This window comes from Balaenoptera borealis (genome assembly GCF_965194805.1).
Source record: "Balaenoptera borealis genome assembly, chromosome: 2".
NCBI classification, from domain to species: Eukaryota; Metazoa; Chordata; class Mammalia; order Artiodactyla; family Balaenopteridae; genus Balaenoptera; species Balaenoptera borealis.
Genome location: NC_138867.1, coordinates 93,610,667 through 93,624,114, shown reverse-complemented (window position 1 = coordinate 93,624,114; position 13,448 = coordinate 93,610,667). Strand labels below are relative to the sequence as shown.

General features: G+C 42.4%; 1 protein-coding gene across 8 annotated transcripts in view; it reads left to right on the top strand.

Annotated features, from left to right (window-relative positions):
- Window positions 1-13,448, top strand: part of LOC309622501 (uncharacterized protein) — a 152,293-nt gene that overhangs the window by 53,452 nt on the left and 85,393 nt on the right. For 5 of the 8 annotated variants that reach the window (XR_014240917.1, XR_014240918.1, XR_014240919.1 and 2 more), the window contains exons 1-2: window positions 3,713-6,940; window positions 11,925-12,024. Coding sequence is in view for 3 of the 8 variants with exons in the window: in XM_082378584.1 (XP_082234710.1) it covers window positions 6,858-6,940; window positions 11,925-12,024 (183 nt within the window). In the remaining 5 variants the exon portion in view is untranslated. Of the gene's footprint in view, window positions 1-3,712; window positions 6,941-11,924; window positions 12,025-13,448 lie in introns of those variants that run through there. The other 3 variants (XR_014240915.1, XR_014240916.1, XM_082378585.1) reach the window with 1 other exon arrangement.

Sequence of the window (13,448 nt, the reverse complement as noted above, 5' to 3'; positions counted from 1 at the left end):
AATTGAGCGTAAGGGGAGAAGGATGGAGGTCAGGAAAGGCCTCTGAGGGGGCTGGTCTGCGACCCAAGGGCAGAATGAGGGCAGCAGGCCGAGAGCTGGAGGAACAGCGTCCAGGCAGAGGGCGGAGCACATACAGCAGCCCCAGGGCGGGGACGAGCTGTGGGTGTTTGAGAATTAGGAAGAAGCTTTCTATTTAAGAACTAGAAAGTGTGCCTGGGTGTGGACATTCCCAGGAAGTGCAGGGAAGAGCCGGGCAACATGAGGCTGGTAGGTGAGCAGGGGTCAGACCACGTACGGACAGTCGGCCAAGGAAGGAGACAGAATTGATTCCAAGCTCAGAAGAAAGCACTGGAGACAGAAGGGCAGAGGGAGCAAAGTTCACTGTTAGTATCATCACCAAAGAGGATGTACCGCACTCTTGACAGCGCTCGCAGTGGACTGATTATCAGTAAATTTAAAAGACGCGTTTCCCACCCTAGGACCTCCCAACCAAGAACAGACCCCGGGAGCAGAGCACACCCCAGTGAAGCATCATTCTGAATGTGGATCCCTGCAAGGAAAAGGCAGAAGCAGAGGAAAAATCAGTTTGGGGAAACACTAAACCCTGGGACAAGCATCCATTTGCCTCTGAGAAAGTATTTTAACCCACACACCTCCTTTATGTCAGAAAGAAAAATGAAAGAGGTAGAATTTTCCCATCGTGATATGCACAGATCAAATTTAGGCTCTAGGACAACTGAGGTCCGCTTGGCTCTCTTTGCCTGGCATCTAACGACGAAGCTTTATGGTAAATGATGATGGCACCAAGTTGATAGGAGACAGTCTATTTAGGGCGCTCACTGAGGCATTTTAGTCAGAAGGCAGACATTTGAAAATAAATACAGCCTTGCTCAGCTAGTCCCAAGACCTTCCTTTCGATACAGCCACACCCAGAGCTGTTTATGGGCTACTCTGTCCACTTAGCCTCATGGCTTGGCACCGAGCAGCATCTCGGGAGGCTGTGAGCAGAAGACCAAGTGGGGAGGCTTTGCCCCCTGACCAAACAAAACAAGGATGAAGGTGCAGGACTGCATTTTCCTGCCAACTGTATGTGTGCACATATGCCATCCTTTTGTGTCTTTTTCCCCCCTTTTGAGGTTGCTCTGTATCAGCGTCATCAACTGAGAAGCAGTCCATTCAAGTAAGATAAATGAGGAGTGCATATCTAGTGGGTCTTGTGTCCAAGTGGAGAAGACGTGTCCCACCGAGAGGGGACAGCCACTCCCCAGTTCCAGCCAAGTGTTTCCATGCAAGAACCTGGGGCCTGATACTGTTGAATCTCTTGATTTTTCCAGAAAACCCAGAAATCCAGATTTTTATTTGACATCTCCTGCCTTTTAAAATGTTTGCAACTGATTCAATATTTTAAAAATCTTATACAGCAAACTAGTGAAAATAACAAAAGAGAAGCAGACTCACAGATACAGAGAACAAACTAGTGGTTAGCAGTGTGTGTCGGGGGGCAATATAGGGGTGGGAGAGTGGGAGATACAAACTATTGGGTGTAAGATAGGCTCAAGGCTGTATTGTACAACACGGGGAGTATAGCCAATATCTTGTAATAACTGTAAATGGAAAGTAACCTTTAAAAATTGTATTAAAAATCTTTTTAATTAAAAAAAATCTTGAAGGCCAAATAAATCATGTCTCTGGATCTTACATGGCCTGTGGGCCACCCATTTGTAAACTCTGCTTCAGTCATTTATTTTCCAATATTTATTATGAAAATTTCAAATGTGTAGAAAAGTTGAAATAATTTTATAGTGGATACCTCTGTATACCTATCACCTAGATTCTACTTGCTTTATCACATATCTATTCAGTGACTTACTGTAATCAAAATTTAACTGTATGGAAATTTGAAGGGGCATGAAAGAAGAAAAGAGAGGGTAAGTCCTGTAGAGGTGACTCTAGTCTATTAACTCATTTCTTAAAATTCAACCTCAGGGGGAGGGGGAAATGGGAAATTGCTAATCAACGGGCATAACGTTTCAGCTGTGCAAAATGAGTAAGTTCTAGAGATCAGCTGTACAACCTTGTACCTAGAGATAGCAACTGTATTGTACACTTAAGAATCTAAGAGGCTGTGGGACTTCCCTGGTGGCTCAGTGGATAAGACTGCATGCTCCCAATGCAGGGGGCCTGGGTTCAATCCCTGGTCAGGGAACTAGATCCCACATGCATGCCGCAACTAAGAGTTTGCATGCCGCAACTAAGGAGCTGGCAAAGCTCTACTAAGGGGCCTGCGAGCCTCAACTAAGGAGCCCACGAGCTGCAACTAAGGAGCCCGCCTTTTTTTTTTTTTTTTTTTTTACATTCCATATATATGTGTTAGCATACGGTATTTGTTTTTCTCTTTCTGACTTACTTCACTGTATATGACAGTCTCTAGGTCCATCCACCTCACTACAAATAACTCAATTTCATTTCTTTTTATGACTGAGTAATATTCCATTGTATATATGTGCCACATCTTCTGTACCCATTCACCTGTCGATGGACACTTAGGTTGCTTCCATGTCCTGGCTATTGTAAATAGAGCTGCAATGAACATTGTGTGTACATCCTTGAGCTTATCTTGTACCCAATAGTTTGTACCTCCCACTCTCCCACCCTTATATTCCTCCCCCCACCCCCCATGGTAACCACTGGTTTGTTCTCTATACCTGTGAGTCTGCTTCTTTTTTGTTATTCTCTAGCCATAGTTTTAAAATGGACCTTAGGAGTTAGAGACTTCAAAGCCCTGGTGAGCCAGGTCAGCACTGGGCAGATCCAACCTGCCTCTCAAAGTGACATTGCAAGGAGGGAGCCCCTGCATGCTGGAGGGTTTTGTGGACTAGAGAGAGCCCGCATTCTTCTCCCACCTCCCTGGCCACAGTCAGAACCCCTGACACCTCAGAAGTGAGGCCTGGAAGGTCCAGGCAGGGCCACTGCCCTCAGTTTGGTCAGAAAGGGCCAACCTCGGACCCAGAGATCCCTACCAGTAGGCAAGCATGCAATTAGAGACATCACTTGCTCTGAGTACGGGTGAGCTGGGCCTCTTTGCACATGGGATGCTCATTTCATGTAGGAGGTTAGAGTCAAAAGCCTTGGCTGTGAAATCTGATTATTTTAATTAAGTCCCATGAGACTTGATGCAGAACACTTTTCAGAGGTTGAAAATAGCTTTTCTCAGGGTTCCCACATGTGCACTGGGACCCAGGGAAGATACTTCCATCTTGACAGCAGCTCCCGTGTTAGCTTGTCTGGAGGGATTGATCAGCAGCCTGCTCTTGTCCTTTGTGGTGACTGGGGAGCACCCAGGGACAGAGGCGGGGAGAAAGCTTTTATACCTACTCCTGTTCCCCACTGCTTTCCACCACGCTTGAAGAAAATTACATTCCCCGTGTGGTAGCAGCGTATCATTAAGGGATGGTAATCACCATGGTAACCAAGGATAGTCTGCTACAAGCAAAAGGAAAAAGAAAGAAAAGCATGGAGCCCGAGCTTGCTACACCCACAGTAGCTCAAAATGCCCAGGCTTTTAAGTAATATGGAAAAGGCATATATTTCCTAGACTGACAGCTAGACCAAATGTTAGAATCATTAAACTGTAAAAGTGAAAGAAGTCTTACAGAATGACCAAGGGCTGCAACGAAATGCCTTCAGGGTCAGCTGATCAGGTAAATAATCAGGCTGGTGACACCGTGGTGGTCACCCTGGGACGGTGGGCAGTGGGGGCGGTGGTGTCTGCAAAATTGGGGCCAGGCTCTGAGAGAAGGGGCAAGAGCTTCTGCAGCTACAGCTAATTGTAGCAATGGGAGAGGCCAGCTCTGTTATGTCAGATGGTGCAATTTTCAAAGGAAGCTGAGAATGCAGATTTTTATGCAAAGTATCCCAGTTTTGACTACTAAGTAAAACTAATTTCAAGCAGGTCAAAGAAAACACATCTGTGAACTCCAGTTTATTGTATTTGATTCAATATGTGCAACCCACTCTTTTTCTTAAACCCTGAGGATTCCGAGGTTCAAAAAAGTTGTTATTTGTGTAGGTCACACAGTCACTTAGTGAGCAAGTCAGGCCTCTGGGGTCTGGACTCTGGGGACAGTGCTGTTTCCCTTCTAAAATGTGGTGACAAGGCAGCTTAGCTCCAGGGGGCCCAAGTTCACTATAATTAGTCACAGACTCTACTGGGAATCAGGCCTTCCTATAGGCTAAAAGTTTAAAAACCATAAAAACAGTTCTCAGAGAGTATGAGATGTGTGAATCTATTATTCATTCCTATCCATTCCTTGTTAGACCATTTCCTGAGTAGTTTGTGTTTACTGTTATTGTAAATGGGATTCCTAAGATTAAAATTTTAACAAGTAGCTACTGTATATAGAAAGCTATTAATTTTCTCATTATATTTGTAATACCCACTTTACTGAATTTCCTTACTTTTCTCTAATGACACATCAACTCATTATTGTGGAATTTCTAAATAAAGAACTAAATCTTCTGCAAGTAATTGTTGTTTTACAACTTCATTTCTTTTCCTTGTCTTTGCATTAATTAATACTTATATAGGACAGTGTTAACTAAGAGTAGTTAATGGGCATCTATGTCTCATTCCCAAATTTAACAGGAATTATTCTTTTACCTCACCTTTAAGCATGATGCTGGCTTTTTTTTTTTTTTTTTTAATTGAAGTATAGTTAATTTACAATGTTGTGTTTGTTTCTGGTGTACAGCAAAGTGAGTCAGTTATACATATATATGTTCTTTTCATATTATTTTCCATTATAGTTTATTACAAGATATTGAATATAGTTCCCTGTGCTATACAGTAGGAACTTGTTGTTTATCATATGCAGTAGCTTGCATCTGCCAATCCCAAACTGCTAATTTATCCCTCCCCGACCCCCTTTCCCCTTTGATAACCATAAGTTTATTTTCTATCTGTGAGTCTGTTTCTGTTTCGTAAATAAGTTCATTTGTGTCATATTTTAGCTTCCACATATAAGTGGTATCATGTGATATTTGTCTTTTTCTATCTGACTTACTTCACTTAGTTTGATAATCTCTAGGTCCATCCATGTTGCTGCAAGTGGCATTATTTCATTCTTTTTTATGGCCAAGTAATATTCCATTGTATATATGTACCACATCTTTTATATCCATTCCTCTGTTGAGGGACATTTAGGTTGCTTCCGTGCCTTGACTGTCGTAAATAGTGCTGCAATGAACATTGGGGTGCATGTATCTTTTCTAATTATGCCTTTCTTCAGATATATGCCCAGGAGTGGGATTGCTGGATCATATAGTAGCTCTGTTTTTAGTTTTTTAAGGAACCTCCATACTGTTCTCCATAACAGCTGCACCAATTTACATTGATGCCGGCCTTCTATATATATCTTAACATAGTAGGAAAGTATCTATTCCTATTTTATTAAGGACAGTTTAAAAAATAATGAAATATGTTACATTTTATCCTTTTTTTTTTTTTTAAGCACCAATGGTGACGACTAAATGGTTTTACTCGTTTGAGGAACATGGGAAATTATATTACTAGATTTCCTGGTGTAGAACGACCTTTGCTCACCTGGAATGAAGTCTATTCTTTTAAAGTTCTATTGGATTCTGGTTACAAACATTTTGTCTGAGATGCTTGTATTCATATATGGTCTATAGTTCCTTTTGTTGTGATAGCTTTGAAAAGTTTTGTCATAAATATTGTTCTATATTTATAAAATAATTTGGAGGCTTTACTTCTCTCCTCTACACTCTTGAATGGTTTAAGTAGCATGGCGGTTGCCTGGTCTTTAAAGATTTGATGGACTTAAACTGTTAAAATTTTAAGTCCGCATAGCTCTGTCCAAGTCTGGCCCCCACTCTTGTCCGATGCCCAGTTCTCTCTCCTGAAGGAGAGTCCCTATCCTTCCTCCACCCCACAGCATGTCCCCTTGTGCAAGAACAGCTTGTATTTCTTCTCCTTTAATTAGTTTCTTAATCCTGGTGGCCGAAAACCCCATGTATCCTCCAGAGTGCCTCCCAGATAGCCTAGGAGTCTTCTGTACAACCCAGGTGACAGAGGTGTAAACGTAGATTAGTTTCATTTAGCCTACTCCTTTCCTCCTGCTTAGAAGCAGCACCAGACCCGGGGTTCTTGTTGCATTTAATTATTGGTCTTCAGCATTTGTTAAAGCCCATGTATTAAGTGTGGCTCTACCAGGCCAGCATGGGGATGTGTCTTCTTCTTTTACTCTGTCCAATTCTTATTCGCTTCATTTCTTCTTCCCTTTCTCTCTGTCTCTCTTTTCTAGCCCTTTCCTCCTGCTAATGACAGAGGTGTGCATAGATTAGATTCCAAGAGCAGGAGACATTCTGGTCTGTCTTTGTTTAGCTTACGTCCTGGATTCTAGCTTTTCACCAACATTTTTATTGTAATAAAACCAAGACCTTTGCACAGTGTTTCCTAGTCAGCCCAAATGAGACCTATGGGAAATGAAACCATCCTTCGGGTAGATAAAACCAGTATTGGAATTGACTACATCTGAGTGGAAGAGATCTTTTGCACAACATATCCATTTCCTCATCAGGATGCTCTCAAGCTAACATGCAAGCCCAGGAGTTTTCCTGACCCCGTGGATATTTGTGATGGGGGTGTCCAGAGAAGGAAATCTCCAGGGCTTGATCACATGCATGTGAAACAATGGGTACATTGAAAATCCAATGCCAAGAGGAAGAATGTTCATGGCTTTCTGGGGCTTGATCCTTTCCAGATCTGGCAAAACTGGGCCACACATTTCCCGGGATCTTGGTGCCCACCTCTGTGCTTCTGAAGCCCATCATCCTAGATGAGTTCGGGGCAGTATTACAACCAAAGAAAGAAATTTGCTGATGACAGGAACATGGTTCTCCCAGGAATAAACATGAACAGGTGGGTGAGCAGCAGATTCTTAAATACTGTACCACTGCAAGAGAAGGAAAAGAGAAGATGCAACATTTGCACTGGCAAAAATAGCCTGTCTTTAATAACAACTTTACACTGTTAATGCAAATGATATGTTAAACTCGGTGGGGGAATGGCATGCTATTGCCACCGTTGTTTGGTAGGACAATTAACAGTGTTAGCAGAATCCCCGCTGGGCACTTGTACGGTACTTAACACTTTCAAAGGCCCTGACAGGCTTCAATTCATTGTAAGGCTTTTCACGTGCTTTCTCTGGCCTGACGGTGCTTTAGAAGCATGTAAATAACTCTTTTCTACACTTATGCCTTAACGCAGTAGCTAGCTTGGTTTATATCCTCAACTGACGGGTTTTAAAAGTGCTGTAACCAAGTAAGAAGTCAAATTATGGACTAGTTAGCAACCCAATCATTAGCTTGAGACTCTAACCTTAGTTATGGAGAATAAATAATATTAATTTCTCTTCCCGGTTTTCACTTTTCTGTGCCAAAATACCCCATTAATGAAGCCCCAGAGAACACAAAATTTTTAATCAGATTTTAGAAATGCACATGCACCAACCTTGTCAATAATAAGAAAAACTTCATGGGCCAAAAAACCTTGTTATCTTTGCTCCCGTCCCCACAGAATTTACCATCCATACTACCGACCAAATGTGTGAAAGCAGTCTATCCTATAAATGACTTGTCGTACATTTTTATTGGCTCAAGACAGGTATTACTTTTAAAGGTTTTTTTTTTTCCCCTTTCACCTGAATCAAAGCAAGTTGGAAAGGTTTTTTTTTTTTCCCCTTTCACCTGAATTCCTCTCCCCCTATTGATTTTTTTATTTTATTTTTTAAATTTTATGGCTGTGTTGGGTCTTCGTTTCTGTGCGAGAGCTTTCTCTAGTTGTGGCAAGCGGGGGCCACTCTTCATCGCGGTGCGCGGGCCTCTCACTATCGCGGCCTCTCTTGTTGTGGAGCACAGGCTCCAGACGCGCAGGCTCAGTAGTTGTGGCTCACGGGCCCAGTTGCTCCGCGGCATGTGGGATCTTCCCAGACCAGGGCTCGAACCCGTGTCCCCTGCATTGGCAGGCAGATTCTCAACCACTGCGCCACCAGGGAAGCCCAAGACAGGTATTACTTTTGAGGATGATACTTCAATCTCTCTTGGATTATTTTTCATAGTTTATGGTGTTCTTTCTCTAGGTTGTGACAAAGATTCTTTGCTTGACCAAACTTTAGTCAGGCTCCTGAACCTTCTCCTAGGCGCAGCCATATACCTCCTTATAAAATCTAGTTGTAGCCAGAACCCTGCTAGGTCAGTTTAAAAGAGCTCCTCATCATCCATATCTAATCAGGTTCCTCATCTTCCCCTGTCCTCCAAATGATGTCTGATCACCCTGGCCTGTCTTCAGCAAAGATCAGGTTAAGTCAGTTTAGCCAGAATCCCCCTAACCCCTGATGGTTCCCCTTAGTGATTTTCCATCCACTGATCCCTATCCTGCTCCTTGGTTATAAATCCCCACTTGCCCATGATGTACTGGGAACTGAGCTCAGTTCTATACTGAGATCTCTATTTCCCCTACAGTCTTGAATATAATAGTTTTATCACTTTAACTACCATCCAGTTCTGGTTTCTTTTTGACAGTTAAACAACTACAGTCACATATTTATTGTCCACTTTTAGGAATATTGCTCTAACTAAAAATAAATACCTATGGACAAGTTAGAAAAATAGACTTTCAACTTTTCTTTGTGCTAAAAAACAGCATGAAAAACGTAAATGTTTAAATCAATGCAGCATTAATTCAGCAGTACTTTCTACACACAAAGCATGTGCTAGGCATAAGGATACCATGATGAATAAAATGTGATTTTTGTCTTTAAAGATTTCACAGCCTATCTGGGTAAGGAAAAATGTATATGTGGAATAAAGTAGAGTGGTGTTTAAAATAGAGATGTGCCATAGATAGATAGATAGGAAGGAGGAAGGGAATGAGGCAGGGAGGGAAGGAGGGAAGGAAGGAGGGAAGGAAGGAAGGAAGGAAGGAAGGAAGGAAGGAAGGAAGGAAGGAAGGAAGAATAGAAGGAAGGACGGAGACACAAAGGAAAAAATTCATACATGGGGTGATCAGAGAAAGCTAGAGTGAGGAGATATCATTTTAACTTAACTATGAAGGTTAAGTAAGCAGTCACCAGTTAGACAAGGAGAAAGTGGTTCTAGGCAGAGGGCAGGGTACCACCAAAGCAAAGATGGAGAAGTAAAAAGACGCATGGCACTGCCCCCCAATACTCCTGGAGCCCAAGGATACGAGCACAGTATGAAGTCAATGCTCAGTAAGCCTTTGCTGAATGCACAAATGCATGCATGAAGGAGGGAATCCAGAAACATAAGCCATTGATCTAAAAATTGGGACAGTCCTGAGAAGCTGATCTAGCTAAAGTGAGTCATTGGACAGAAGGCAATGGATGGACGAGTGAGTTTGTGAAAGGCAGATGATAGGCCCTAGAACTCTAACTGCATTTCTCACTGGGATGAAGCTTTTGACATGGGCAAATTTGCAGCAGAAAAACATCAAAACTGGAAGAGACATTAGAGAACATCTAATTCCATCCCAAGAGGTTACATCAATGGACTCAAGGTCCAGATTCTGTGTCCAGCGGTGGTACCCCCAACAGTCACCTGATCTATCACAGCCAAGGCCTCTGACCATGCTGAAGGAAGGAAGAAACATAGGAAGAAGAAAAAGTGGTATATAAGAAGAAAAGCCAGCAAGCAGGCAGGCTGGCTGGCCTGTGGACCCCGGCTTGAGATTTGGCCAGCATTTGGTTTATTCTTCAGCATCTTGCTGGAAGGGAAACTCCCTTGAGTCCAGTTCCCATCAGAGCAAAGAAATGGCTTTTCACAGCCTACTACACAGAAACAAGCCTGCCTTCAATCCCTCTTGAGGAAGAAGGGCTTTTGTGGTACTTCAGCAGCGTTGTTGGTCCTTTTTTCCCCCACTTCACCAGGGCAACTGGTTGCAAGTTTCCAGCCCAGCCCTTCAACTCTTACAGGAAATTCCTAGAGACTAATTAGTCTGGCTACAAAGTCTTTGGCAGCTCAGCTCTGAAGCCCTCCTTTGAATTCTAAAGGAACCAGCAAGGGCACCTGGGCCTCTGCTCTTGGGCTTCCCCCAGCCTTGACTCAGAGAACTGGGGGGACGGGTTTCCCAAGTAGAACAAAACTGACCCTTGATTTCTTTGCCTCAGCTTTTTCCTACACCAGGTGTCCTGAATTAAATATTCTAACTACAGAAGAGGGGTTTTTAAACCCAGAGGTTCTTACATGTTAGCATGCATCAGAATCACCAGGAAGGTTTATATAGTGCAGAATGCTGGTCCTCACCCCCAGTTTCTGATTCAGTAGGTTCAAGATGGAGCCTGAGTGTGCATTTGCAACAAGTTCCCAGATGATGCTAATGGTTGTATGTCATGGCCCACCCTTTGAGGATCATTAAATCAGGAATCGGATCTTGCATTTTTTTTTTCCTGCGAACAGGTTATTTTCTGCCAACCTATACCTCAAAATTGCCCTCTGTCCTTCTCCTTGGAAACAAAATCATTTCATTGAGTAATTACTGTTCAATCTACTTATTGCTACAACAATTTTGTTCCTGGCATCCAGAGACATTCCTAATTTTATTTCCTGCCCTTCTTCTCTAGAGCAGAATCTTATTTATAACCTCCAGGCCCAAATACGTGTATAATAGGAACAGCAAAACAATACAGCCCAGAGAACAATGACCGTGTTCTTTCCTAAGAAAAAGGAACTTCATCTGAAAGCTTATGCAAGCTTTAGACAAAAAAATATGGTTCCATGTACATGGAGTGATGGTAAATTTCCTACTCACATTCTAATAGGCTGTGTTGGTGAGGAAATGTTTTCTCTGGAGAAGGCTAGGAATTGGTGCCAGGATTAATTAAGGCGTAAAGGTGAGTGACTCTTTTCCTCTGTTGAATAGAGTCTATTCCATGTGGCCTTGCTTGCTCTAGTAATGCCAGACAAGGTACGGTATGAGTTTCCCCACTGGTGCCCTGAGCCCTCCTGCAGCAGATGCCAGGGCAAGGCCCTTACTGGGGTAGAGGGGTTGGGTAAATCCACACATTCCTACGCATAATGATTTTTCACATGTTGGACCACTTCTGAGGAGGGAAGTAAGCTCCGTGGGCAGTATTTCGAGCTCATGAGAAGACAATTAGAAGCCAGTTTTGGAGATGGCCATTTGGGGCCCCTGGTTGGATGGCCTGGGGTGGGGATAGAGAGCAATGTAGTCCACTCTGGAGGTTACCAGATAGCAAAAGCTACAGTTATTCACAGGTGGCATGGAGCTGGGGGTGGGGCAGCAGAGTGGGAGCTAAAGGGTCATGAAATGTGGATTGAACACAGTAGACAATGTCTCCAAGAAAGAAATGACAGAGGGTTGTGGAGAGTTCTGATGGGTAGACATGAATTTTGGGAAGAAACTGTTCAACCCACTAGGAGATGAGGTAGAGGATGAGGGAGATGTCAGCTGACAAAGAAAGGGGCTTGTGGAATGGGTAGGTGAAACATGGGTCACGTTGAAGAGACTTGGCAAGTTATCACCTTAGCTCCACCATTCTAGGTACAACTCATTCGATGGGAATATTTCACCTAAACCTTGAGTGTTCTTCAAGGTTCCATGTTGAAGCCATTCCAGCTAACAGCCTTGCCATTTTTTTACAAACTATATTACTCCTCCTTTCCACAATAAGGTGCTTGGTGCTGGGTTTATACAAAATGACCAAAATAAAATCTCTAAAGAGAAGAAGCGAAAGGATAACACTTTCCAACTCTGAGATCAGTGTTTGGTTAGACAATCTCCATCTTTTATGGGTGTCTTTTGTTCTCTTTGCCAGGTGTTGCCTCACATCTAACTCTATTGTTTGTTTCTTACCACTTTCTTGTAGAAATCCAGACTTCAGCCTAGAAGCCAAGCTCCATGAGGGCAGGAACTGTGACTGCTTTGTTCTCAACCATATTCTCAACGCCTGGTACCTGCCTCACACAGTATGTGCTCAGTAAATGTTTGTTGGATGAATAAAGAGAGGGAGGGGTGCAGGGCAGAAAACTGGGGAAAAGGAGAAGAAATGTTTCTGAATAGTGAGTCTGGCCTAGAGTCCCTTTAACTGGTGCCACCACTTTGGATGATACACCTTAAATTCTCATAACTGCACCTTGCTTCTCTGAAAAATAGGGATAATTAGGCCTGTCTTGCAGGCTTGCTTTGGGGATTAGAAGAACATATGTAAAATACTCACCTCTGCATCTGAGGCAGAGTAGGAACTCAGTAAATTATAATCTTTATTGTTATTATTGGTTTATTCCATATATTCAGTCATTCTGCTGTTCTTTCAACGATAGCTGAGACCATCCTTAGAAAATCAAGCCTATGTTAATCCGTGTAGTTTGCAATTTGGTGTTTTTAAACTCAGCAATAGACTCTCTTGTTCTTATTTTCTCTTTTCTCAATTGAAAAGATGCCCAGAAGCAAATAACTAGCCACATATAGATTGGACAGCAATTTCCTATCAGTGCGCAAATACTCTGGTAATGCATTTAGCATACAAGTCAGTGGTACATTGGATTTCCAAACAGACTCTAGGCCTTGTGTATCAAGAGGATTATACTTGCTGCCTACTCCTCTGGCTGTACTGTGGTGAGGATTCCTGAGCTGATATATATTAAGTACTTTGAGCTTCAGGGAGGAAAAGGTGTCATAGGAACACAAGGAAGTATTAAATGCCAAACAAATTGCTTTAACTCAATGGCAGGTTGGAGGCTTTACCCACCCCCAAAAAGCATAAGGAAATAGTAAATCATGATTTCCACAATTCAACTCCCTTATGGTTTTTCATGCATGTGTAAATTAATATACAGAATAGAGAATAATTCTAAAATTTATGAATTTGCTCTTGGTTAAACTTTAAATATCTCAAAGCTAATTGTTGTTTAGTTTTCCTAAGTTCTAATGAAAACACTTCATACATATGTTGGATCCTCAGAGCACAAAGTCAAGATTCATCAAATGTGATTGCATTTATGATCAAGGCAAAATGCCTTAATTAAACAATTAATTAGCCTTGAGGAGAGAAATGAGCACAGAAGTCCAATTAGTGAATCTGTTAACTGTTCCTCCCAGTGACACAACCAATAGCCATTCCACATGCAGTCAGTTACTTTGATCATGGGAATTACATATGGTCCTCTGAAATGCACAATGGCAAAAGTAAAAACACTAAGGAAAAGTAATGAATACAATGTAGCAGAATAACGATTAGACTGGGAGCCAGGAAACCTGGGTTTTAGTTCAGGCTGCCACTCATAAGCTGTGTGGCTTAGGATAAAGTACCTTAACCTTCCTAAGCCTCATTTTCCTCTCTTATTAATTGCGGAAGCTGGACGACATGATTTCTGAAGTCCCTTCCGGTGCT